The sequence below is a fragment of the Salarias fasciatus genome, chromosome 20 (assembly GCF_902148845.1).
Source record: "Salarias fasciatus chromosome 20, fSalaFa1.1, whole genome shotgun sequence".
In the NCBI taxonomy this organism is placed as follows: Eukaryota; Metazoa; Chordata; class Actinopteri; order Blenniiformes; family Blenniidae; genus Salarias; species Salarias fasciatus.
In genome coordinates, this window is record NC_043764.1 from 18,166,287 (window position 1) to 18,193,845 (window position 27,559).

At 46.1% G+C, this 27,559-nt stretch overlaps 1 protein-coding gene across 1 annotated transcript; it reads left to right on the forward strand.

The window, feature by feature from the left end:
- Positions 1-562: 562 nt before the first annotated feature.
- On the forward strand, positions 563-27,559 carry nol4la (nucleolar protein 4-like a). The gene is made up of 11 exons (XM_030118574.1): positions 563-1,557; positions 13,105-13,260; positions 17,408-17,519; positions 19,095-19,204; positions 23,291-23,432; positions 24,059-24,351; positions 24,435-24,620; positions 25,594-25,782; positions 25,901-26,020; positions 26,103-26,292; positions 26,987-27,559. Exons 1-11 carry the CDS (start codon positions 1,216-1,218, stop codon positions 27,199-27,201), a joined length of 2,055 nt encoding a protein of 684 aa, XP_029974434.1. The 5' UTR covers positions 563-1,215; the 3' UTR covers positions 27,202-27,559.

Here is a 27,559-nt window from a genome sequence, read left to right on the forward strand (position 1 = left end):
TGGCTCAGTGTTGCTCCTGCATATGAAAGTATCACATAAAAACACGCTGTTCTTTGCTGGAGATATATGCGTTTTCTTTCATAGACAGATGTTGTACTCTTTTCTCAAAATGTGTCTTTTGTTTAAACCAAATTTGTGGGATTTTTTCAGGCAGAAGAGTTACTGTTTTCATTAAAAGCACAAGTAAACAGGGTTTACATCATCTGAATTGGACTGTTATATGAGGGTGTTGAGATTCAGGGCTAAATCATGAGTTGATTCAGCCACATTGTGAATTTATCTGTCGTCGGGGGTCCTCTATCTACGCAGTGTTTTCTGTTTGGAATGAAACATTCATGGTACATCAAATAAATTCTGCCTCCACCCCTCTCCCACCTTCCGCGTCTCTAAATCGGACATTTTCTCTGAGCCTATGTGCCACATAACGCTACTTGTAGACAGCACGCTTTGCTGCAAATTAAGCCAGTTTTTTTTTTCTTTCAGTGTAATTCAGATTCAGTGTCCTTCTCTCTGGGTAGGTAAAAAAAAAAAAAAAAAAAAGAAAAGAAAAAAAACCCGTCAGTGCAAGCGCAAATCCCATTCAAACAGGTGTGAGGAGCAGGAACGGTCCCAGGTGGCGCATGTTGATCGGATACGTGGCCATATAGGAAGCTCATTGTGAGCATCTTTGCGCTTTTTTTTTTCTTAAAGGGTTGAGCAAGCAACCCGCATCCTAAAATAGTGTTGGCTGTTAGAAAGTAGGTCGATAGGAACTGAGAGCGACGTTTGTTTCCACGCTTTTGTCTGTTTCTTTGTTGTTTAAGCGAGGACTGTGGGTTTCTCTTTCGCTGCCTCCCCTTGTGCGGAGCGTTTTACGCACAGGTGGGAGATACCCGCTCAGCCTAGGACAGCCCCCCTCTCTCTGCTCCTCGGCGGAGGATGTGAGGAAGTGACATTTTTCACCGCTGCGGGTTCGGGACAGTACTGCCTCTCTCTTCAAACAGGTGTGCGGCTGTCCGGGTCACTTCTGCCGAGACACCGCGGGGGAGGGAGCGTCCCAAAACCAGAACCACAGCCTGCCTGGACGCGGGACAGCGGGGACCAGGGGAGGACGGGACGAGAGAACCAGCCCGCTCAAGTCTTTTTTTTTTTCTTTCTTTATTAGCCCGGGCTGTTTTCATCGGCTTCTGACACGCCGAGAGAGAGAGAGCGAGAGAGAGGGAGAGAGGGGGAGCGATGGCAACGAAAAAGGCGTGCGTGGATGCGCCCAAAAGGAGCCGGAGTCCGGTCGTGCTGGAGGCGGAGATGTTCAGTGAATTTCAGGACTGGTGTCTCCGGACTTATGGAGACTCCGGGAAAACAAAGACGGTGACCCGGCGAAAATATAACAAAATCATGCAGACACTGTTGCAGAACGACGAGTCGGACGGCGTCTATGTCGACAACAGCCACATCAACGCCAAATTCAAATTTTGGGTGAAGTCTAAAGGATTCCAGGTCGGCACCAACGTTCTGGGAGAGCACAACAAGAAAGGAGCTCCAGGGAAACCCGTCCTCTATGTCCCGGTCAAGTCAACGGTAAAGTGTGTGTGCGTGCGTGCGTGCGTGTGTGTGTGTGCGTGCGTGAGGGAGAGAGAGAGAGAGAGACAGAGGGAGAACGAACGTGCGTGTCCACGCGCACGAGGTGTCCCACCGCCGCCTATAAGTTGTCATTATTTCAGACGGCACGACGCATGCACCTGTCACATGAATAAAAAGGCAACTTGTAACGTTCTGGGGCGTCCCGACTCGCCCTCGCCTTTCTCCGCGAAGCTCCACTTTGTCCACATCCCAGCCAGAACAGCCCTACTCTCATCCCCCTGCTGCCATAGCAACGCCGGTGCCTCCTGGCAATGGCAATTGTAAAAAGGTGGACTATCGCGCGCAGCCATCTCGCCGGTGAGGTCGGAGTCCTGTCAGGCGCGCGCTGCCTGGGCGCGGAGCACGAGATAATTGACTATTGACAACATTTTTTGTTTGGACCGTGCCGTTCAAGTCTCGTGCGGCCCCCCCGGTACGGTGACGCCGTGCGCGCGCACGTGGATGCAGCGGCATGTCGGTGGGTCGGGCAGCCCCGCGTGAGCGCATCGGCGGCTCTGGCGTGGCCCGCTGAGGGGGCTCCAACGGATCAAAACGCCAACTTTGGGGTTGTCGGTTTGAGCTCGGTGCTGCGGGGTTCAGCGGGTTTGAGAGAGGGGGGGGAAAAAAACCCCCCGATTTGGTTAAGGGACACGCGCGCGCACACTGTCCCATCCACAAACCCAGAAATACCGACTGTCTCCGCGCGCCTGCGACGCTCATCTCTTTCAGTCCGAGAGAGCAACGACAAGCTCGCATAAAAATAAACACTCGAATATGTGGCGTTTTTCAGAGAAATTCCTCCGCGTGACAGGCGCCGCGAGTGCGTGCGTGCACCGCACTTTTCATTGTCCTGGGCGGGATGCGGATCGGCTCGCAAGGCACTCGTTGCTCTGGCAACACCTGTGCAGCCCAGGATAGCCTGCCCGCCTCTGCCGCATTTCATTGTGCACATCCCGACAACCCAGCTCCGCGAGCCCATTGGAGAGTGTCCACGAGCTGGGGGGAAGATAATGAAATTAATTCCCACTTTTTTAAATAGAGAGTGGGAGCTGCGCGTAATTGGCGACCACGTGAGGGGCTGTGGCGGAAACAAAAGGGTCTGCACGGGACTGATAGCGACGTACGCCCACAGTTGGTGCTCAGACTTCACTTCCACGCGCTCCCGCGGATAATATGTTTCTCCAGTAAAATGGAGGTCAGGTCACTGTCCGTCCCGCGGCCTATCAAGGGTTACGCCACACATCCTTATTTGTTATCGGACCGGCAAAGACAAACATGTGCACGATGAACTGTCAGCCGGATGCCCCAGCAGCGCTCTCTCTCTGCGCGCGCGCGCGAGCACACACACACACACGCACCACGCGCGTGGTCGTGCACGCACGCGCCTCATGTCGACGTGGGGTGTTTTGGGCCTGCTGTGCCAGCAAGGAGACAACCACCATTTTAAATAAGCGCCTTCGGGAATAATCCCCCCCCCCCCTCTTCAATCCGCCCTGCCGGGACAAAGTCCCACTGGACCCCCAAGAGCAGGGACGCATTTTGTGTTCACGCACGGAAGGAGATATTGGCTCTGATTAGAGGCCGAATCCTTTGATTTGAGCTGAATGGCGCTGATCCCTCTACAGGTGCTTTACCTGTGTGAATGAGCAGTTTAGATTCTGGCCAACTGTCTTCGCAAAACTCCTCTAATCTCTGCTCAATATTATGTTTCCCTGTGGGCAGGAGGGCAGGTGTGAGGTGTCTCTGCAGGTGCAGATGGGACCAAAAATGTGCCTGTTGATTAGCTTTTGTCTGTGGCTTTTGCCATTTCTTGTTGATGTAATTTTTTTTTTTGTTTTTTTTTGTTTGCTCTTCCCATGCGACACATTTATCAGTGAAACATTCTCCGGGCTGTGTTTTTGTTGATTTCTCTGCAAAGCTTGTTCAGCACCAGCCAGGGCTGAGACAACTTTTGAGGCTAAAGGGGGGCTGAGAAAGGCAGCTTTCCTCTTAAGAAGTGTAGCCACTCTGTTTATTGGAGAGGAGCGCGCGCGCTTTGTAGCCAATATCATAAAGCAGGGGAAAACCTCCCCCTGACTCAGCTCCACTTGGGAAATTTAAACAACAAACAAAAACATCAGCCAACACAAGCTGCTTCTAATGATGAGTCAGAAGCCACAAATCAACCAATTTATATGCATGTGACTGTTTTAGAAGGCGCCATTCTTCATCCAGCGTGTGCTTTTTATAAATAGGGCTGTCCGGGCCGGTGGAAGAGTGACACAAATGCGTGTGCGCGTACACACACAGACACACACACACAATGGTCAGTGGCTGCACACAGGGCTGCAGGGCCGGGGGCGTGTCTCTGGAGCTCCAGCCATGGAAGCCCCGCTGCAGCTGCTCCCAGGGTGTGCCAAGTTTCTGTACGGGGGCAGGCATGGGCCTAAATGACAGGGAGGCAGGGTGGGGGCAGGGACGGACGGTGGCTGATGTGTAGACAGAGAAGGTCTCTTCTATGTGTCAGTGAAGCATACAAGGCGGCTTCAGTGTGTGACGGGACAGAAAGGCAGGGCACTGTAGCAGCACACTGGTGGTAGATGCCTCTTTTCAAGCCGGACAGAGAATTATCTCCTTTCTGCGTCCGTCTCTGTCATCCTGCTCACGTTGTCTCGCCCTGCCTGTGCTGGGAGCAGCCCAGCAGCCCTCAGTGTGGAGATGCAACCTCGTTTAGCTCTCATTATGTCCTGATTAGAGAACGCTACAGAGGAGGAGGGGATCGGGACCAGAAACAGACACGGAGATGCACCGCAGAATGGCACACAGCGCAGGCACAAACCTTTTAGCGAGTGCAGCCAATTTCAAAAAGAAATGCTCAAACGCCCCGTTTGATTCCCTTCAACTGACACGAGCACTGTACTGAAAATTTTGAAATACAGCGAGCTGTTGCTTTTTGTTGCCATGCCAACTGAAATCTGTAAATATCTCAGTTCATTTGTCTCTCAACAGGCTTTTGGTGGCCCGGCACGCACACACAGACTCACAGAAATACTTAGCGTGATGTCCAGGACACAAGTAGGACTTCATTCAACATCGGCCCAAGGTTCGAATCACAGGGAGGTGCAGGGGCATCCGGACTTCTTCTTCCTTAATGAAGAACAGACAATATCATACATAATAATACTAATAAAAAAAATTGAAAGCAAATCTGCCAATAAGATATACAAATGATACATCTGAGCCATAAATCAAAGACTCCAGGAGACCTCCTGGTTATCTACTGGGACTCCTCCAAAAATTCAGATCATTGTCCATATTTTCTGTCTTGCATAAGGTTTATGGCCATCTAACATTTTATAGAACAGAAAATAAAAATCTGACGTGATGGACACTCAGCTGAAAATTGGCAGCTAAGGCTGCAGGAAGCATCCGAGATGTCTTGTGTGGTCCAGGTCCCAAGATACTGACTGACTGATGATCAAAATAGTTGCAGATTATCCCTACTTAGTGAAATAAGTGCTTCAGCTCCACTTGCAATGACATTTTTTCCTGCATTTTGAATTTAAATACCACAATGTGCTCTTTTTCCTGCACGTGCACGACAGTTTGGTAAAAAAAATTTTGTGTTATGGGTTGTTGCTTTGATTAAAATTTGCATTTTGTGACATTTTATTGAAAAATGCTCCATTAATTAACAGCTATGAGTGAAACAAGCAGCGGTTCCGCCCATATAAAGAGCAGCACGGCATAAAATCGAACGGGACCGGCAAAGAAAATGGAGATTGAATATATCCAACAATTTACAAATAAAGGTTTGTCTTGGGACGCCTCCTCCTCCTCATGCAGAAAGCACAAATTGTCATTCCTAATCTGTTTGATGGAAAATGGGCCCTAAATGTTTGCGCCTCACCGTCAGACGGGAAGAGGAACATCATCATTATTATCTGATTAATTAGTCCGCATTTCCCCTGAGAGTACGGCTTTTGTGTAAGGGCCACGGAGTCAAAAGAATACTGGCCCTATTATTCAGCAGCATTTGCATTAATGCTATTTTTTTTTTCCTCTCCATGGTGAGTCTCTTTCGCTTTTGTCTGGTGTATCTTTTTGTCTCGTCCCTTTCTGGATAGGGCTTATTAGGAGCAACACATGGGCTCCCGAGCATGAGTTCAAATGGCGAAACGCTCACGAGCCCAAACAAGGATCGCCTCGGCCGTTTCCGTCTCCGAGATGAAGTCACCTGAGCGCGAGGGGTGGCGACGGGCTGGTTCCCAGTGTTTTTGGAGCCCATAAAGATGGAGACTTGTCTGTTGGAGGGCAGAGACTTTTCTTTGTTCATCGGGAGTCGGATGCGAAGACGCACAAAGACCCAAGTTTATATCCGCGCGTGTGTGTGTGTGTGTGTATTTGGTCATGAGAGATGTTGCTACGTTACTGTGACCTACTGTAAATGGGAGACCAAATCCATACGCGCACGTATGGCGGCGGCTTGTGCGCGAATGTGTGTGCCGGTACAAAGAGGGGGTCGCTGATCGCATGCTCTGTGTTTCCTCCCTTCAGCACCCTCTCTGTTGCCATGGAGAGACCGTTCTTTGCTTTCCCATAGGAGGAGAAATTAACACCATTTTTAACTGGCCCGGGGGCCTCCCCCCTGTGTGGGAGATAGTCTGAGTTGTGCTTCTCACACACACACACACACACACACACACACACGCACACACACACGTGGGCACGGCACACGCAGAGAGAGCCTTTAAGATGGCAATAATCTCCCTACCACACCGCTACTGTCATCTTTAATACCTTTTGCAGGGCCAACATTTAACGAACTGGGACAGTATGATAATAGCAGGAAAATGGCGAGATGGACTCTGGGACGTGATGATGTATGTGCGAGCCATTTACATACCATTTTGAGTCAGCGACTGGAACGTCAACAGTGCCAGTCCAGGAGGGGGGGGGGGGGGGGGGGGGGGGGGGGGGGGGGGGGGCAGCGGGACTGCCTGCGTCCCACATCCAGCTCAGTGGGATATTGGGGGTGTCACACACTTTATCAAATGACGTTCATCATGGAAGCAGTCGAAGGAGAAGCACTCTCTCTCTCACAGACACACACACACACACACACACACACACACACGTCGGACAGAGAGGTTGGGCTGGGCGTACCTAATGTGGATTTAATGACGGTGTTTTATGAATTGAAGCAGACTGGGGCGGATGACAGCGGAGAGAAAGGAAATAGAAGGGGACGTCTGGGTATATGTTTAAAAAATGGGAACACAGTGGAGGTAATAGTCACTTTTATCCCAGATTTCCATCATACGAACCTTTATCTCTCACTGTCTTCCCAGAAGAAACAAGAATTTTTCCCATTTATGTGTCCATTAGCCGTTTGATAGATTTACTGAGGCGAGATGGGACTTTAAAAGATGACCTGTTGTCACATCTGCAGTGAGATAATCTGAGTCATGAGTACTGTTGACACAGCCATCTTTACTCTCCCTCCTTCCTGTCCACACACACACACGCACACACACACACTAACACACAGACATACACACACGCATGCACTCACACACAGACACACACACATGCACACACAGAGAACTTAAGCTACTTATTGTCCAGTCTCTATGATGAAATTGCTGGCATTGTACATTTTCTGCAAACCACGGGTACTGTTAATGTTAACTTTGTTGGGGTAATATTCCATAGGAGGACATAGGGCATCATCTAGTGGAATAAATAATTAACACACACCAGCAATGAAGACAATGAAGAGACAGGGTGAATACCTCTGAATTGTGAGTTCACAGCAGGTAAATAACTGAAGTTTCTCAGTCTTCTCTAATGCTTTTTCCAACTCTGGAGAAAAAGGGGTTACGTGCTGGAAGTGTCACCATCCATCACACACACACACACACACACACACACACACACACACACACACACACACACACACACACACACACACACACACACACACACACACACACACACACACACACACACACACACACACATTTACACCAGCTGTGAAAGGCTGTGACAGGAAACCAAAATACCTGAGAAAACCCCAGACATACACAGGGAGAACATGCAAACTCCACACAGAAAGGTCCTCAAGTCCAACCCTCATTCTAAGAACGTTTCCCCTGAGAGTGTAAATCACCACAACACTGTGCAGAACCTTAGTCCAGGGAAATGATTCTCCATGACTCTGTCTGAATCCCAGTGAGGAGCACGTGTTATATAACTGGTATGTGATTCACTTTAAGCATACTGTAGGTCGTAACTCCAAACATGGTCGTGGTTACTACCTAACATCTGTTCACCCCACTTTAAAAGTAGTTTTACTGAAAATATATAAGACACATGGAAACATATGGAATCAAATGTCAGTGGTCATATTTTTCATTGGAGTAGTTTCAGTGCCTAATCTAAATTGTCCTGAATGTTGGCCCTGAAGGGCCACGGTCCTGCATATCATCAGTATATACCAACACACCGGCCACCGACAAATGTGAAATCATTCAGCTCAGGAGAAAGTTTCATAAAAAGTTGCTCAATACAATCGCTGGAGGGGTGAGCAGGGTGACATCTGAACCAAACCAGGAAGCAGCCCTTCAAGATCAATTATTCCGCGTCATCAGCTGAGACCATCAGAAGTTACATAATTTTTATTTTATTTTGAATAGGTTTAGTGAATATATTCACACTCGTGGTGTCAATGCCTAGTTATTTTTAAATTTCCAAGTTTAAAGCCACACAACACTCGTTTATTTGTTTTAACTCGAATAAGGACGGATGTGAGCCTTTTGAAGCTATTCCATTTCACCCCAAATCTTATTTGTTTTGTAAAGATTAAACTTTTTGGTGGTTAAACCTTTTTCAGACATAATAAATCAAGTAGTTTCAGTTATTAAATCATTAAAAACTGACATAATTTCAGCCACAGAAACCTAAACATGTAGGTACGCGAATGCAACCAAATTCTGGCCAAGTGCATTCATCTTTGGAAACTGATTCAAACCAAACCACAGAATTTTAGTGAACTTCAAATTTCACCATGGACTGTTTTTAAATCATAGGACTTTAAGCCAAATCAGCATTTTTAAAAGCTCACTAATTCTAACAATTTGATTTTCAGGCAAACGCAAGCAACTTCTACAGAGATGAAACTCTTTGAAACGGCATCTTTCTGACGGACTGGACATAAACAGCCACCTTCTCAACAGCGTCTCAATATTTCTAAAGCAAGAAAATGGAGGCCCAGCATGCCTATTACTCTAAGAAATGTGGATTAAAAATTTTTTATGAAATAGTGACATTCACTGTATCCACCAGTTGTGCAGAAATCGACAATAGCAACATTTTTCCTGCTGACAGTTCAGCGGAGAGCAGCCTGCATGTAAAAATAATATCTCCGTTTATTTGCTGCCTGATGCTAAAAGTTAAGTGAACAGCCTAATTTCAGAATCTCGCGTGCTCATGTGTTCACCAGTGGAGCTAATTTCTTGTGCGATGCATGCCGTCTATGTTTGCCGGCCTGTCTTTGTGACCCAGCTGCTTCCTATGAACCCCCTCCTCACCACCACCACCACCTCCTCCTCCTCATCATCCTCCTCCTCCTCCTCCTTCTGACCTGCCTGTGTGCAGGACTGCTCCTCTCTCCCCTCAGCGACTGCATGTGTGTGTGTGTGTGTGTGTGTGCGTGCGCACGCGTGTGTGACTTGCCAGCGGGGGTGGGGGCAGCCGACTCAACCCCTCCAGTCTCCTAGCAACAGAGCGGTTTGGTGCGGGACGGGGGGGAGGCGCAGGAGGGAATGGAGGCTGGTTGTACAGTGACTGTGGAGAGCAAAGTCCTATGGGATTATAAAGATGGAGGGAAGGAGGGAAGGGAGAAAGGAGGGCGAGAGTTTTGCCGTGTTGTTGGCGATTAGGGATGCTGACATGCCTCCTTTGCTCTTTAAAGCACGGCGCTACTGAAGACACCAAATATCCACAGCACTGCTCAACAGCTGTTCTCCTCGGAGATGCCTCGGCTGTGGGCTCTGCCCGGTGGACATATCCTGCGCCTAAACACACATGCTCTGAAAGTACGCCGTGTTTGCAGGTGAATGTTTAACTCCCTGATGACTTGTGTTTGAAAAGTGAGCGATAAGACAAATAGTTCTTCGCAGCATGTAAATCTAATGATTAATTTCTCTGATTTAAAATTTTGATGGAGCTGAAGGTGGTTTACATTCTCCTGGGTGGATTTTTAAGTTTTTATGGCATTTTTTTGCTCGTATTATGATTGTACATGGAGCACACGCGATTTTGCATGAAGCTTACAAACAAAATGCCACTTTCATCCACTCCTGCCATCATTGATCCTGTTCAGTGATTTGATGGATGGAACAGGGGCAGTCCTCCATGGGGGGATACACCTCAGGGTCCGGGCTCCGGAGAGTTACTGTCATTAGCAACTTCAAATCAAATTCATATGACTGAACATATTGTGAACAGCACATTGCAGACTAATCTTGTATAAGTCACTCCAACTATTTATTATGACTGGTAATAACCTGAGTCGATGCCTTGCATATATCCACTGTTAACTTATGCAGGTTTACCATTAAATTATCAGCCAAAGTCTATTTGGCTGCTCCCATTTTACAGGAGCTACCTGAGAGAAGTCAGTGGAACTTGGCTAGTTTGCACATCGGATGCCCTTCCTGCCATAACAGGGATCTGAACCCAGATTATTTACAGTGATGGTCAAGACTTAACCCGATTTCCCACAAGTAAATCATCTCTGTTGTGTTTAAATGCACTTTGGCGTTGTGGGGTGTCGCTGTCATCTGTCCCAAGTGGGACATCACCTACAAATACGTGTTTCTTATTGCAACAGTCTTGCATCTGCAATACGTGTGCATGAACCTGTGACTTCTCTGGAATCTGAAAGAGCTGACTGGTGCAGGAGGAACCAGAGAGGGCAGTCAGTTTGGGGGGCTGCAGGAGACGCAGTTGAGGAGTGAACTAACACAGAGCTGCAAAGAGCTATGAAAACATGAGTCCAGGCCATCATGGCTGCAATATTACGTATGTGTTTCCTATTTGGTTCAGGTCAAAGGAAAATGCTCCCAGCAGAATCTCCCATGTGCACGTTGAATATTTTGTTGTGGCAGAATTCAGTGGAGGATGCTGCAGCGGTGTGGGTGAACTGCACACCCCACAGTTGTATGAGATTATCCAAATCCAGCGTGAATGGACCCGACACCATTGTCCCGGGCAGCAGCAGCAGCAGCAGCAGCAGCAGCAGCAGCAGCAGCAGCAGCGGCGGCGGCGGCGGCGGCGGTGGCAGCAGCAGCCTTGGCGGCGGCGGTGGCGGCGGTGATGTCACCAGGAGAAAAGCTGATGATACCTCCAAGTGCGATAGATTACAGCTGTGATGATGAGGCGGAGGGGATTGCTATTATTTCATTTATTATCATTACATTTAGCTCATGCTGACAGGGGAGAGTGGCTGGAGTGAGAGGGGAGCGAGCGAGAGCGACTGGAGGAGAGGGGCCGGATTAAAACAAACCCGCTCTGTGAGCTGGTTTTAGTTGCCATGGCAACGATCATTACCTCGCACTTGGGAGAGCAGGAGCAAGGAGAGGGAAGAGGAGGAGGATGGGGGTAGAAGGGATGGAAGAAGGAAAAAAAAAAGACGGGACGGGGAGTTACGGGATGAAGACAGGGAGGTACGAGGGAAGAGGACGCTGATGGAGGAAAACAAGAAAATGAAATGTCAGATCCGGGGAACTGCAGAAATGTCAAGAAGGGGAGGAGGGGGGGGAAAGTGATTCCTCAATGCCAGGGGGACAACTTTTTGAACTCGGGACCCTTCTCTCACTCAAACAAGAAAAGATCACTTTGCAGCTGCAACCCAATCTACAGAAAATGTCAGAGCTTGTCATATATTTGCCTGCAAGAGGTGGACTTCAAGAAGGAAAAAACTAATTAAATGCCTAAATCCATTTGTTCCATTTTATGCTTGCCGGGGCACTTTGTGTTCAAAATATCAGCAGGTGCAGGAGTATAACGATAAGCGGGGTGTGATTTTCTGGGGGGATGGGCTGCGTATCCCCCACCCTTCTGTTAAATTATTTTTATCATGGGAGGGTAAAATCTATTCTGTTTTCGTCGTCGTTAAAGCTGCTTCAGCTGCAGACGGGACAAAAAAACTGAAATATACTGATTTTAAACGACTCCACATTCTTACGTCCAGAGTTTGATAGTAGAAGACTGTTCATGATTCTTAGGACTCATTTAGCATTACATGATGTGTGCTAGTCAGTCGCTTTTACTCCAAAAGTTTGCTAAGTCTTTATATATAGTCTGTAACTGTTGTACGGACTGTAATAAAATTCATTGTAGTTTTCATTTCCAGTTATTTTATTCACGTACTCTTATCAACATTTTCACTTCACTTATCTAAGTCATGCTGGGACGGCTGCCCTCTCTCCTCTCCCCGCCCTCTGGCTCGCTCACAAATCGCACCCTGCCGATAAGATCTGGTGGAAAATGCTAAGTGTTGATGGTTTTGCATGGAGGCAGCGAGGAGATGAAAGAGTTCTTTAGAGGGAAAGATGGAGGCAGAAAGGGAGAGGAAAAGCCCCATGTGGTTCTGCGGATGGAGGCCGTTGTCCTGGCGATCCCACTTCTATGGTGTGTCACATGACCCTTTGCCCAGCACACCTGCCCGAGAGAAATCAGTGGCAGTTTCTATGGTGACAGGGTCAGCAGTACAGGAGGCAGGATGGCTGCCAGAGGTGGTGGTGGTGGTGGTGGTGGTGGTGGTGGTAGGAGGAGGGAGTGTTGGTCTAGTACAGTGTCTGTGGTGTTATTTTTAAACATGGGAAAGATGAGGCGATGGTTCTAGACTACTGGTGGGCAAGTCATTCTCCCGAAGGGCCACATGAAAACTGGGACTGCTGTACAGGCCTGAGCCACAAGTAAAACTTGTTTCTGCTCAGTATTTGAATATATCTTGCTAAAAGGCACTCTGCTACATGGTGTTGATAAGCTGCTATTCCTGCTCTGCTTCGGTCTAGTTTTGTCCAGTCTTTCATGGTAATGGTGACTTAAACTGTAACCCATTAACGCCGCAGTCTGTTCTCTACAAATTATAAACAACAACAATTATAAAAAACCTTTGACTCCACTAAATAAAGTACTCAGATGTCCTCCTCTTTTCTTTTATGACAGTAAACCAACATTTTTGCAGGGTAAAGACAGTAAAAGTGTAGCTGTAACACACACATCATATCCGCTTACTTTTATGTGATTCATGATTTTACCTGATGTGGCCTGCAGGATGCAGAAGGTGCACGTCTTCTGTAGTGGGAGTAGGAGGTGGGACGGACACAACAAAGCAGCTTGTTTCATGCTATGAAACATCTGAAGTGGTACTCACACATCCTCGCTGTTGAGCTGAGGCCGGTCCAAGTGCACTGAACTCCCCTCTCTCTGTGTGTGTGTGTGTGTGTGTTTCAGTGTTCAGATGGCAATTCGACGCAGGACAACTCATCTCTGAAGCGCGTAGCTGTGGTGGAAGACTTCTTTGACATTATCTATGCCATGCACGTGGAGATGGGTGCAGATCCCGGCAGAGCACCCAAACATGCGGGCCAGAAGAAGACCTACAAAGCGGTGAGTAAACAGTGAAATAACAGATTGTGAAAACAACCAAACGCTACACAGAGTCAACATTAAGCCAACATTATTGTATTTTATTTCCTCTCATCTCATTTATATCAACAATATGAGCCTTGCGTCCAAACTGTTGGTGTGAAACAGGATTGTGAGCACGTCCAACCTCAGATGGTCACGTGGATAATTCAAAACAACACTCAAAGGGAAACTGAGAAATGTTATGGCAATATCCCACATTTATATATTTTTAAGCAATTCTAAGTGAAGTGGTATAATTACAGTTGAAAAAGTCATCAGCCGACCTAGTGAGATTTGATATTTCTCTTATTACAAGTAAAGTCCGAGGACTAAACACATCAGTAGTAGTCATCAAAGGAAGATTAATGTCAGAAAAAAACACAACAAGGCTAAAATCTAAATCCTACGGAAATATGATAGTTTCAGAATATTGTAGTTTTAGTTACTAAGTCCGAGAGATATTGACAAAATAGAAAACTCATCCACTTTGTATGCTTCCTGGACTACCTTTAACCAGTAGCCTGCTGTCATTACTTTTTTAAAATTTGCTTTAGCCTGTGAAAAGAAACTACATGCATCTTCTTTTTGTATTTTCATTTTGAAAGAAAAATGAAGCTCTTTCAGTGCAAAATTGATCACGGTGGACATTTGGGAGTAGTGCTTAACTAGAATAACAATGAAATAACTAATATGTACAAATGTAAATTGCTCAAGCGATGTTCAAAGCATTTAATTTTAACTGTGCAAAAATGAGTCAAAGAACTGATGGTGTAATACTATTTCATTTTGTTCATCAATTAAAATTCAAACTTAAATCCTCTCGAGGGCAAGAAATTATTCTTTTGGAGTTTTTCTTATATATGGCAGCAATCTTTTTTTTAAGGTGAGCTATCAATGCAATGCTCAAAATTCTGAAGTCATGGAGAATGTACTGTAATTCAAAACAGTGAGGTATACAATACACACTGATTTGCCTTTATGTAACTATGCATTTTTTTTTAAAACTCATCCTATTGGATAACTGTCAAGACAGTTTTTTGTAGTGATTCATCTCATTCCACATCATATCATGGACTGCCAGACATGTGCAGCAGACTTTCAAGGTGAGGGACGGGGCACAGAAGTGAGTCTGAAACCGGTGAGCAAATCATTGAATGAATGAATAAAATGTTGAACCAATTACTGAATGAACAATTCAGAAGTTGAACAACTCACCTAGTGAATAAATCAAAGAGTGAACAAACCACTTACGCTTTGATTCAAAGGGTGGACAAATCACTGAGAGAAAAAATAGTGAAAGAATCACTGAAAGAACATATCAAAGGTTGGACAAATCACTGTGTGAGCAAATCAAATAATGAAGGAATCACTGAGTGAATGAATTCAAGAGTGAACAAACCACTGATTCAGTGAATCTAAGGTTTGGAATTGAGAGATCAAATCAAACAGATCAGAGAATCAGATCTTGAACGCATCAAAAGTTGGAGAAATCACTAAGTGAGCATATCAAGAGTTCAATAACTCACTAAGTGAGAAACCAAATAGTTGAATAATTGCTGAGTGAATGAACCAGTCAATTAACTAGTCAAACATTCAAGAAATAAAAGTTTAAAGGAATCACTGAAAGAATGAAATAGTGACTGAGAGTTTCTGAAACACTGAACAAGCTTTATGAACACATTACTTCACACTATCTCAAAATGAGTGACTCTGAAACACTCCCAGCTCACAGCAGCTGAACATTTTCCCAAAGGTCTGACCACCAAACCACTGATTGGATATATTAATACAAATGCATTTAATATAACAGGGGCATATTAGTGGTCTCTTCTGCAGAACACTGGAGTAGCTGGTGTTGTGCCAAGGTACTTACCCGATATAAAGTGTATCCCCTGAAATAATTTGTACCCCCCTGTAACTTAGGGAAGAAGTCAGCTAGTCCTTTGAAACTCTCCAGTACCATCACTCTTGAACAGAAATGATCACTAAATAAATGTCATTATGGTAGTTTATGATTTGACCATTCTCCAGGGGGGATACAGATTTTTGCAGGCTAAATATGGTCGAGTCCTCACGTTTTTCATGGATACGCGCTTTTATTTTGAAAATGTGGATAGAACTTCCGGATGATTGTAAATAACAGCAAGAGGCTAATTTAAGAAAAATCATCCCACAGAGCAATCAACTTATGAGCATGGTATGAAGAGAGAGAGAGCAATACTAATGAAGATAAGTCCGAGTCGGTGACTTGTGAGTCATGGATCAGAGCAACAATCAGGAATTTTGAGTTTTTAGGACGGGCACGTGACACAGAACTCAACATGGCTCCGCCTCGTCTGTAAGTGAATATCTGGATCAGAGAAACCGTCTGTGTTCTAAATCGATTTATTTACGTCCACTTACCTCATCTTAGTGTTGCATTTGTCAACTTCTTCACTCTTTTTACAGTCGCGTGAGTGTGGCGTGTGTGTAATGGCTGTTCTTTTAAATACCATAACGCGGATAGATACAAGCAGGTGACAGCTAATAATGAGCTAGCTTTAACATCAATTCCTACATTAAAAATGTTTAGGAACGCTCTATGTCTTTGTATTAATATCAAGTACGCGTATATTGGTGTATAGAACTCGGAAATCTTTTTTTTTAACGCTGCATTCCGAGTAGATTGGGAGGGACTACTTTTCTTCCGCCGGTCGTGATAATGTGACCATAACGGCTGTACCGAAGTTCTGAAAATGGAAGTTTCATTATTGAAAACATGTTAAATGGGTGAATGAATAGCAGCCTGTGTTCCAGTGTCATTGATAAAATAACTTAAAAAAAAAGCTATTTAGTTTGTCTCCTGACCCCATTATGCTTCTCACCGAAGTATCTATATTATATCAGAACCTGTTATTTGGAAGCCTTATTTGAAATCTGGGCCACAGCTGGAGAAAGATGTTAATAAACTATGTTTATTATTATCATTATTATTTTTGAGTCTTTTAGTGATTGCAATACTTGAATTTGTTCCACAACTGCAAAAATAAAGAAAAGAAAAAAAGAAAAAAGTGTTCTATAATTAAGTAGTAAACTGTGAACAGCAGTTCTATACTTGTTAGTCGGGAAATATGATCATTTTTAGTGCCAGGAGTTGCCAAGGGAACAACCACTCACCTTTACCTGCAAAAATACTTGTGTGTGTGTTTTTTTTTTTTTTTTTTTTTGGTGCGACATTGTTCATGCTTCTGGAACAAAGGCAGTCAGCCAGCCTGTGCTTTAAACCGAGGTGTGGTCTCTGTTGGTGTGTGTGGCGTCCGGGCTTTGTTTGCAGCGAGCAGAAGTGCAGAGGCAGCACTGGGATGGGGGCAGTTAGCAGGACTTTGGTTCCCCCTCCTCTCCTCCGACCTCCCCCAGGAATGAAATAAAGTCAGAGAGCCAATTCCCAGTGCCCTATAGAGACGCCCTGTCACGTCTCATAGAGTGTACCCTTTTGAGGAGGCAGCATCACTGGGGCAGGGCATAATATGGAACTGTCACTGTGGCCTTCTGGGAGGTGCACACTCCTCTGGGTGGCCTTTCCCTCTCAGCTGCCTCAAGGGGCAACACAGGGTGGGGAGGGTGGGGTGGGTTGGGGGCAAAGGGGATGGCGGGCACCCCCACTGCCTCTTCATGGTCACGTGAAGGTCGCATTTTACAGGGAAACGCCAGAGGGGGCGAGGACGGAGGGGATGGGTGGCACAGCAGCAGGGACAAACAGAGAGGCTGAGCATGAGAGGGGGATGGACTGAGAGAGAGAGAGAAAGAGAGGGGGATGAGAATGATGATGGGCTTCACCTGACAGAGCAGGAGGGGAAACATGAACACCATTTGTGTTTTTCTAAACTATCAAAGCAGGAATATGTAGAGGGGGGCTTCAGCTGAAATTAGGCCATCCAAATAGCACCAATGATTGCCCGGAGGGAGCGTTTCTCCTCGTTCCATGTTGAGATAACACGTAATCACTGACCCCAAACTTTCTCACAGCGCAGTAAGGAAACCCACCTGCACACAGTTTGAGTTCAGCCTGAGCCAAATCCGCTGCCGCCGCTCCCTGCCCCATCCCCTGTAACCCAGCCTCTCCCTCTGCTCTCCCTTCCCTGCACAGATAGCAGAGACCTACGCCTTCCTGCCCAGAGAGGCGGTGACTCGGTTCCTAATGAGCTGTGGAGAGTGTCAGAAGAGGATGCACATTAACCCCAACACTGCGGAGTTCAAAGGTAAAGACGCGCATCCCACCTGCGGACGTCTCGCTCAATGCAGACACATCATTAGCTGTGGCTCTATTTTTGAGATCAACCTTTAAGAGTTGCTAATGCTCAGATCCTTTGACACATCCCGACATGGAAATGGGTTAATTACTGCGTTGCGAAGGATGTAATGGTAGGAACCAGTCAATCATCTGCAACAGCCATATGTTACTCTCATCAGGACATTCATAGGCGTATTAATGTGAGATGTTTGTAGTTGTTGTCTGGCGACACGTGTTATCCTGTCAGACACTAAACGCCAGCTGATATGATCTCTGAGGCGTTTGCACTTTGAAGAGTTTCTGAATCAAACCCTCCTAAATAAAACAAAATGTGTACATCTATCATCAGCATGATGTAACAAAGACTCAAGAGGGCCGGTCCTCCGGGCTTCAGCGAGCATCTAAAGTGATCCCAGGGTTCCTCTAGTGGCCGGAGAGGAGAGTGCAAACAGCTGTCAGCCACATTGTTTCACTCCAGGTGTTACAGTGTTACAGCACAGCTCCGGCCTGGATCTCAGCCAGTACTGATGTTATTGTGCCATGTCATGGTTATCGCTGAAAGTCAATGGAAATTCAAAAAAAGATACAGAACATCAGGCTGTTAGATTTGTGTTGTAGTTTACTCAAAGATTACTCTCCTTCTCAGATTCAGAACTTTTCATATTTTTTTGAAACAAAGATACTCTACACATATTTATTGAATTCAGTGTGATGGAAGCAATGCAGTGCAGGGTGCAAAGAAACATGAAAACCAGCAAGAATTCAAATAAGAAGAAAAACACTTCACAAACATGTGATTTTTATGATTCATTCAGCATCATAATGAACCTGACATGGGTCTGCGTATTTGTAATCATGTTGGTCAAACGAGTGGGAGTGAACAGACGGCTAAATACAGAGTCAGTCTTTCCAGAAAAATGAGAATTGAACAATGTTACACACTACTAAGCATTTTTTGTATGGTGTGTGTTGACGTTTTATTCATTTTTGAGATCATAATGGAGGTAAATTAAACTTAAATTTCAACCTCACTGCATCAAATCGCAAGAAGTAGGTACTCAAGTCAGGAGACATTCTTGTTTTTGCTTTATTTTTTTTTTTTTACCATATAAATACATATATTACAGCAGTAAGCATATTTAACATGCTTGATTGTAACTGTTTTCAACTCAGTCCATACAGGTTACATAAAGATGTGATGAGTTGGTTTGCACATTACAGAAGTTGTTTTATCCTTTCTACTGATTGAGGAGTTGCGGCACAGTAGTACAGTGGTTAACACTGTCTCTGGGTCAGAGTTAAAATCTGAGCATTGACCACTCTGGTTAGAGTTTGCATGTTCTTCCTTGGCTTCCACCTGACTTCCTCAGGGTACTTTGATTTCCTCCAACAATGCCGTGCCCACAGTATCCAAAATCATATGTTCACTTGCCTAGTGACGGGTTCATAGAGTGAAATGCAGATTTAAAATATTGACCTATATTCATATATTTGCATATTGCTCGATCCACTGATTTTTTTTTTTTTTTCTTTAATTTGTCAGAAAACGACAGACCCACTTCTCTGGTCCCGGACCTCATCGATTACAACATGCCTCTCACTGCCACCTACCTGAAACAGATGAAACTACAGTGCATGACTGCCCCTGAAAGGGTAAGTGCCTCCTTCTGGACAGTGTACACGTACAAAGGCTTCCCTCATTAATTAGAGAATCTGGCCTTGTTTAGGTCTCCTCATTCATTTCCTACTGACTGCAGGAGTCCGCTGATTATTTTTCCCTCAAAGCTGTGGGGAGAGATGCTTTGTGCGGGCAAAATAGGACGTCCTTCCTCCCAACTTTTAATTCATTATTAAACAGTCAGAGTGGTTCCCCCCCTGCTGGGAGGAGGAGCCCCGTGTGAAATGAGGATTAGGAAGGCTTCTGTGCGGGGTGACGTCAGGGCCGAGGCCCCTCCCACGTGTGGATGTGACAGAAAGACTCAGGAACTGCTGCCACTGAAGTGCGGGGAGCGGCACTTGGTGATGATAATGTAGACCTCACTCACGCATAATTAGGATTATCCGGAACAATGACCCAGACTGTGATTCGCGGGTGAGTACAAATTAACAAACGCTCAGACTGTTGGCCGCATCTGTGTGCGCAGTCCGAGTATGAACAGCCCAGTAATTTAATAATTAACTACCACAGAGGCTTTTTTTTTATTTCAGGGTTGTAGGAGACTTGTAGTGATTTGTTCCGTATCTGCGCCGTTCTGGTTTGTAGTTCGGAGCAGCAGCTGTTTGGAAAAATGCAGCAGGTTTGCTCTGTTGACAAAAAGCAGATCAGGGACGTGTGTTCAGTCTGCTGCAGCCTCGCTTCTTCACTGCCTGCACAGCGCCTCGCAGAAGTTTGCTGATTGTTACCCTGCAGAACTTCTGTTCTGTGAAGACGCTCCGTAAACATGATGCTCTTTAGAGAGGCAGGATAATCTGACGTGTTTTCTCTTATTTAAATGTGTTGATAATATTCTGCATATTTTTTTTAACTATATTTTACAGCCCAGTTACCGAATAGTAACACAATAACAATGATGAAGTCAGAGGTTTTTCTTGACATTCTCTCGACAAGTCAAGTTGTTCTGTTAAGAGGAAATTCCAAGAAAAAAGGAAATAGCAAATTTTTTTAGAACACAGAAAGATGTTGAGTTTTTGCTTGAAATAAGTGATTTGTCAAGGAAGATGAAGATATTCATTGGTCTACTTATTGTTTCAACACTTCAGAAAAATATCTGGATTCTTCCCTCCAATAAAAAAACACTCAGCCATGGAGGAGACGAGAAGTTCCTGTTAACTGTGTGATAAAAATACTATAGAAGTATAAAGTTTTTGTACTCAGGTATGTGAAAGACAAGACGTTCATTGTAAATATACCAAAAGAAATGTAAATACTTTGGCTTGAAAACATTTATGAGTTTTTTCCTGACAAAATAATATATTACTACTAAGATATTTGTCAATCGGCTTTTCACAAAAGAGTATCTGGATCTTTTAACTCACAGAAACAGAGAACATAGGTTATTACGGGATTATTTCTCATGACTCAACCATCTTGACATATTAAATCAAAGTTCTTGTCTTTTGGAGTTTAAGGATAACTTGAAGCTTGTGAAATAAGACCGAAAGAAGAAAACATACTGAAGGAAGAAATGTTAATTTATTGAACAGCAGACCACTGTAGATCAGCGTACTGTTGAAATGTTTCCCAGAAATATCTGGATGGCACAAGCAGCAGAAACTACTGAAACATGAAGTTATTCTTATTTATAATGTACAAAATAGTTCAAATGTTCGCACTTTGATCTTCAGGCTTTATAGCTTATATGAGCTGCAACATATTGCAACATGTACTTTCATAATGCAGGTCTTCATTACCTTTACTAATGAAAACTTTATTGTGCTCTGTTGTAAAAAAATCTCTGCTGTTACTCATTTTCAGCTTTTTCAGTGTAAAAGGTGCTTCGTCCTTCTCTGTCAGTTATATCTCCCCAAAGCACCGCCATTCACGATGCCACATTTCTAACTAAGATACAGTATAATTAGAGCTCCCTCTCTGTCTCTCGCTTTCTTTTTAATGCTACATGGCTCACTTGGTACCTAATAGAGCTGTCACTGAGCATTTTGGTCCTCCACAAACCCCTTACAGAGGGACCGCCGCATATTCCCAGGAGTTTAGGCCTATTTGTGTGCTCGTGTGGGATGAACGAGTTGACGAGCTGCGTTTCTGCTCCGCTCCTGTCACATGGAGGCAGTTCTGCTCTGTCTCTGAGTGCGAGATGCCAGCTGACACACTACGGCATGCATGCAGGTCATTCATGTTAACAGGAAGCAAACCGACCCGGGTCGAAGCTCCGCCGAGCTCTGAAGTGTAAATATATAATCCACGTTTGGAACCAAAGCTCAGGCCAGCCATCGAATAGTTTGTGAGATTATCCCGCCCTCCTTAGCTAATCCTTTTGCCCCCGTGGGTTACTCATGTTTGTATTACGCTACAACAAGCATCTTCAGGGTCTCGACGTAACGGAGTTAAAAATAGCAGTGCTCCAAGAAACACGGTAGTTAAGAGAGAGGCTCCTGCATGTCCACTCTCTCTCTGTTCTGCAGCTTTACTGGGCTTCAGTTCACGTATTTTAAGTTTCAAATGATGTTCACAATCAGCACAAAGTGATTTAGTGCTAGGATCACACCCTTGTGCGGCATTCAGGGCCTGAATATATATCAACGCAAGACAAATATATTGAATTATTCTGCATCTTTTGCAAAGTGGCACTTAAAATTCAAATAAAAGATAGAGGATGAAAGCTTTAAACATGAGAAAACCAAGCACCACAATAATCAACATGGTGCAGCCCGATGAAGCCAGGAATCAGTGATCAGGAGCTTTTCGCTCCACAGCCAGAAATCCTGGCAGAAACGTAGAGAGAGCGGACAGAGAGCAGAGATTACAGAGTGAAAGACACAAAGGTAGTGACATATGGTGTATCTGTGTGTGTGCAGAGTGAGTGGAGGGCGCCGTGCAGGACTGAAGTCTCCCTGCAGTCTTTAAAATGTCCATCACCTGGTGATCCTCTTAACTTTTATCTGATGTTCAGCGGCGGGGCTTCTTATGCAATGCTGCACTGTTTCTGCTGACTCCGTCCTCCGAAGCCAGTTTTTCTGCGTTTGGGCTGCTGGGAGCTGGAGTTTATTCCTGCTAAACACTGGGCGAGAGGCAGGCTACAAGCTTGAAAGATCACCTGTTATGACAGGACGAAAACACACAGAGAGAAAGATCGTCACTCACACACACACACACCGAGGGAGGATTTATTGTCTGCAGTTAACCTCACAAGCATGTTTCTGGAGCTTGTGAGAAACTTTGTACAGGAAGGTCTTTTCACTGTGCAGGAGGGGTATGGACAATGTCTGGGTTCTCTTGAGGAGAGTTTATCATTGTGATCTCCTTAAAACAGAAGCAGTATTGCTTCCTCTGCGAACATAGCTGACATCCTACGATCAGCTATTTGGCTTCTTTCCTTTGGATCTGAAGATGAATTTTGTTGAAGGTTATTGGCAGAAACGTAAGGATCTTTAGATGTGAAGTGAAAAAAAAAACATTTAGTTATTGTCCCTCAGTGGAGTTTGCTTTTCCTTGCTGGTGACCATCACTGATCTTACTTTACTTTGGCACAAGTTTTAATTACCTTGAAGTAACTACATTATGGAAGGATCTCAAAGTGTTTAGATTTTACACTTTTCTCTTAAGTTTGATTTTTAAATGTGTTTGTTTGTTAGCAACATAACTCAAAATGTTATGGCCGGGTAATATTGAAATTTCCAGGAAGCGTCCGATATGGGAATAGAAACAAGTGATTACATTTTGCGAGTGATACGAATAAAGGAGGAGGTGGGGGACTGAACTGTTTAGCTCTGCGCTCTCCGAGTGCTTTTCTAGTTTCTTTGTGTATTCTTTAATAATTTAAACAGACATAAAAAGACACTGAAAAGAGGAAGATGTCTGAAAATGAAGCAGGTAATCCTGATGAAGGAGCAGAACAAGATGTTGAGACCTTTTGTGTTTTGACATCTGCTGTAGCACAGAACTTGGATGTGAATCAGATTGGCAGCGCAGCCATGTTTGGACTATTTCTACAGGATTCCACCGCTTTTCTTCGAGTCTCACTGCCTTCTTCCTCTCTTCCTTCCTCTCCCGTGGCTCCTCAGGATGACAGTTCGGTGAGCAGCGAGGACATGAACGCCGTCGAGCCCACGTGGGTTGCGGCCGAGCAGCCCGCAGTGCCTGAGCCCAGCCCGCCCAGCGGCGAGCGCGTGAGCAACCCGGCGGCCGCCGTCAAGGAGGAGGACGGTGAGCGCGCAGCCGCACGCGGTCCGCCGCTGTTTGCCTTCTCTCCGTTTGTTTGTGTTTGCGGTTCGGAGGTGCTCAGGGGTAAACAGGAACGGGACATGCTGTTGTTGTGCGGGGAAAACAGCTTGCCTCATTCTTAACGGACTAATCCACACAAATCCACTCTTCCAGGGGGTGGGACGCCAGCGCAGCCCCAATCCGGCGTGCACCCCTCTCGCTCTCAGGGTGCCGGGCTTAAAGAAGTAGGACAAAGGCCGACATTGACCTCTGCAGATTAGGCACCGCTGCAGATTCAGAGTGCGATTGAAAGGGAATGTGCAGTGGGGGGGGGGTCCACACATGTGGAAATCAACACACGGACTGAAAAACAGGCTGGGAGAAGCGAGGCGCGCTCCCCTCTGCCGCCAAACTCCTTTTACTCTCATTTTTATTTGTTTTGACAGTTGACCCCAATACACACTTCCGTAACAATTTCACGAGGCAGGAAGTCCCTCCCCCTCCCCCCCGCTGGGCTCTCCCACTCCCCTGTTAGAGCTGATGTGCCTCCTTCAACAATCCCGCTCGGAAAAAAAAAAAAAAACGATGACCTCTCATCTCTCTGCGTCCCGCTCCCTCCCCTCCACCAGACGACGACTCCGCGGAGAGCGGCAGCGCCAACGGGCTGCCCGCCCTGACCCCCCCGGATGCGCTGGCCGCGGGCGGGAACCCCCCGGACGGCGGGGCGTCTTTCGGGGAGGTGACGGAGAACGGGCTGAACGCGCCGCTGGACTTCAGCACCACCTCGTCCTCGTCGTCCTCGGAGGACCAGCAGCCGGTCAATCTGAGCGACAGACTGCTGCCCGCCGGGAGCTCGCCGCCCAACCCCTACCCCGCAGACCCCAGCAGAAAATACCCCGTCAAAACAGAGTACGCCAACAAGGTGAGGACGCAAAGTGGCCCGAGTGGGAAAAGAGAGCGCCGGCCGCGCCGTGTGATCTGTAACTGTGGCCCCCGTGTCTGCAGTCCCCTCCCTACAGCTCAGGAAGCTATGACTCTGTGAAGACCGAACTGAGCATGAGCGCAGAGGACCTGACCTCCGCCCGGGCACAGATAATCGACGACGACGACGACGATCACGACGACCACGATGACAGCGACAAGATCAACGACGCGGAGGGGATGGACCCCGAGAGACTGAAAGCCTTCAATGTAAGAACATGTGGACCGTTCACCATGGTCACTGGTGCAGGGTTGACCGCACCGATGCTTTATTTTCTACATAAATACTGCAGATTATTCAAAATTCAGTCGACAGGTAGAGTCTGTAAATTAGACATTTAACATTTTTCAGGGCAAAATATCAACAAGGCCTCTGCAGGCTGCAGAACAACGACCTGAAGACTCTTTGGTTTCTTTTACTCACTTTTATATTACTTTTTGACAAATTGTATTAGTATTTGTTATTTTCTGGGCTTTCATCTGCCTTCATTGGCCTCAGTGTGGTTAAGAGATGAAAAATAAATACATTTGCAAGAAAAAAATGAACCAATAAACACATAAAGACAGAAGAATGGAAAAATAGATGGACAGTCTCCGTCGAACCCACACTGGAGATGTTTGCATGCCCCACATAAAAATAAGAATAAATGACAATGCAATAGAAGGACGAAATAAAAATAGAGGAATAGGATTCTGTGTTAGATCCCAGAAATATTAAACACTGAAATAAAAAAATTTATACAATCCAGACAGTGTATACTATACACATTATTCAGTGTCAGCAGATACTAATACACTGAATTTAATAAGCTAATTTATAGGAGCAGAACATGGTTGTTTTTTTAAATTATTCAATATTTCTGAGTTATTTTCTTTTAGCTTCAGCAGGTTGAAAAAAACCCCTGCATATATACAAAATATGCATAAAAGAAAACCTTGTCCAGCATTGCAGTGATGCATTTTTCCATCTTCCTGTTTCCATCACCTCCCCCTCCTTCTTCCTCCTCACATCTTCTTCCTCCCCCATCCTCTCCTGCCTTTCCTCTTTCCTCTTTTGTTTCGGCTCTCACACCCCTCTGCCTCCCCACCCTGCACCCCCCGCTGCATGTTTCTGCTCTACATCCCCCCGCTCCCCTCCCCCCTCGCCGCCTCTCCCTCTCTCCCTCCCTCTTCCCCCCGTCAGATGTTTGTTCGTCTGTTCGTGGACGAGAATCTGGACCGCATGGTGCCCATCTCCAAGCAGCCCAAGGAGAAGATCCAGGCCATCATCGAGTCGTGCAGCCGTCAGTTCCCAGAGTTCCAGGAGCGCTCCCGCAAGCGCATCCGCACCTACCTCAAATCCTGCCGCCGCATGAAGAAAGGCGGCTTCGAGGTACGGAGAGGCCCGGGCAGCTCGAGTGTTTCCTCCACCAGTCCAGCATTCACTCAGATCTGTCAAACTCCTCACATTTGACGTTTAACGTGAAAATGTCGCTGATCCTCCTCTTAAGATACGACCAACACCTCCTCACCTCACCTCCGCCATGGCCGAGAACATCCTCGCCGCCGCCTGCGAGAGCGAAACCCGAAATGCTGCCAAGAGGATGCGGCTCGACGTCTACCAGGCGACGGTAAGCGCCGCGGCGGCCTCTGCTTGGGGCGTTCCCCGAGTGTTCTCGGCGGGCCACGTAAACTCCTGACTCCTCCCCGCAGGATGAACCCGCCTCTGTGGACAAACCCGGCTCCAGAGACCCGGCGTCCGTGGCTCCGACGGCGTTCTCCATCTCCTCTGCGGCTTTCGCCCAAGACCAGCTCTACACCAACGGAGGCCTCAACTACAACCTGCGGGGATATGGGACGGTCGGCAGCAACCAGCAGAGCTCCGGTGCCGCGCAGACCAACGGTGAGTCTCTGGTTTCTCCTCAGATCACTGAACGTAAAGTCAAACCTCTATTTTTTTTTTTTTTTTTTTCCTTGGTATAAAATCCTTCAAAACACCTGCAGGCCTGATCTCCACTTCTGATCGCTACAGTTTCTATTCTTAAAGCATAAAATAAAGAAATGAACCAAAAAATATCCTCTGTGGCAAAACCAGCTTTATCTCAATCCTGATTGAATTCTGAGATTAAGATCAGTTTCCCCAAAGAATTCATTCCGGAAACAGAATAATTCAATAAGTGCAAATGGAAACAAAGCATATATTATTTATTCATCTAAATCTTCAAAATATTCGGCTGCATATCTTTGACTGAAGTCATCCTGCCGTTCAGCCCATCATGCATCTGTTTGTGTGAATTTTTAAAGAATCTTATATTAGAAGGCAGAAAGAAAGCAGAAGAACGTGAAAGTGTCCAGTATCTCATCCACATTGATGTTGGACTGGTTTTAAACATAATTCTCCTTTTTTCTCTCTGCGATGATCTCCTTCAGTGAATGTTGTTAGAGACGTTCCTTAAGATTTACAAGCTGAGGAAGTCACACCTTCCAGTGCAAAACCAAAAAAAGCATTCTTTATCGGTGTAAGTGAGAAGGAATGTGAATGTGGCTTTTTCTCTCTATTTGTGAGTCAGGTCATGATGTTTCTGTTGCGTCCACAGGTCCCACAGATCTGAGTATGAAGTCCATCGGTCCAAACTCCACCTCCAGCTCCAACAGTCACGGTCAGGGGGGCGGCGGCGGCGGCGCCTCGGCCCAGCTCAGCCCTCCGGAGGTGACGGCGGTGAGGCAGCTGATCGCCGGCTACCGGGAGTCGGCGGCCTTCCTGCTCCGCTCTGCCGACGAGCTGGAGAACCTGATCCTGCAGCAGAACTGAGTCCGAGCCAAACCGTGCCAACACCCTCCCACCCTCCCAGGCCTGTCCATCCGCGTCTCACACACACACACACAAACACACACACGCACACACAGACGATCGCATACAAAGATACAATTGTACACGAGTGATTCTGCAAAGCACAGTGGGTCCTGTAGGTGTGGTACCTTTACTCAACCCCACATGTTTATGTGTTTGGACGGGCCGGAACATATCACAGCCTGAAAACGTTTATTTATGCATTCGGTTCACTTTGACCTTATAGTGCCCTGTTACCTGTAGCCAGTCATCTCATCCACAGTTCATTTTACCACCTGAACCTCCATTTGTCTCAGGAAGTGACGATCTATGTGAAGAA

Coding starts and splice junctions, on each gene's coding strand:
- nol4la (XM_030118574.1), top strand. CDS start 1,216: ATGGCAACGAAAAAGGCGTGCGTGGATGCGCCCAAAAGGAGCCGGAGT. Junction 1,558..13,104: donor ATGTCCCGGTCAAGTCAACG/GTAAAGTGTGTG, acceptor TGTGTGTTTCAG/TGTTCAGATGGCAATTCGAC. Junction 24,621..25,593: donor AGAGACTGAAAGCCTTCAAT/GTAAGAACATGT, acceptor TCCCCCCGTCAG/ATGTTTGTTCGTCTGTTCGT.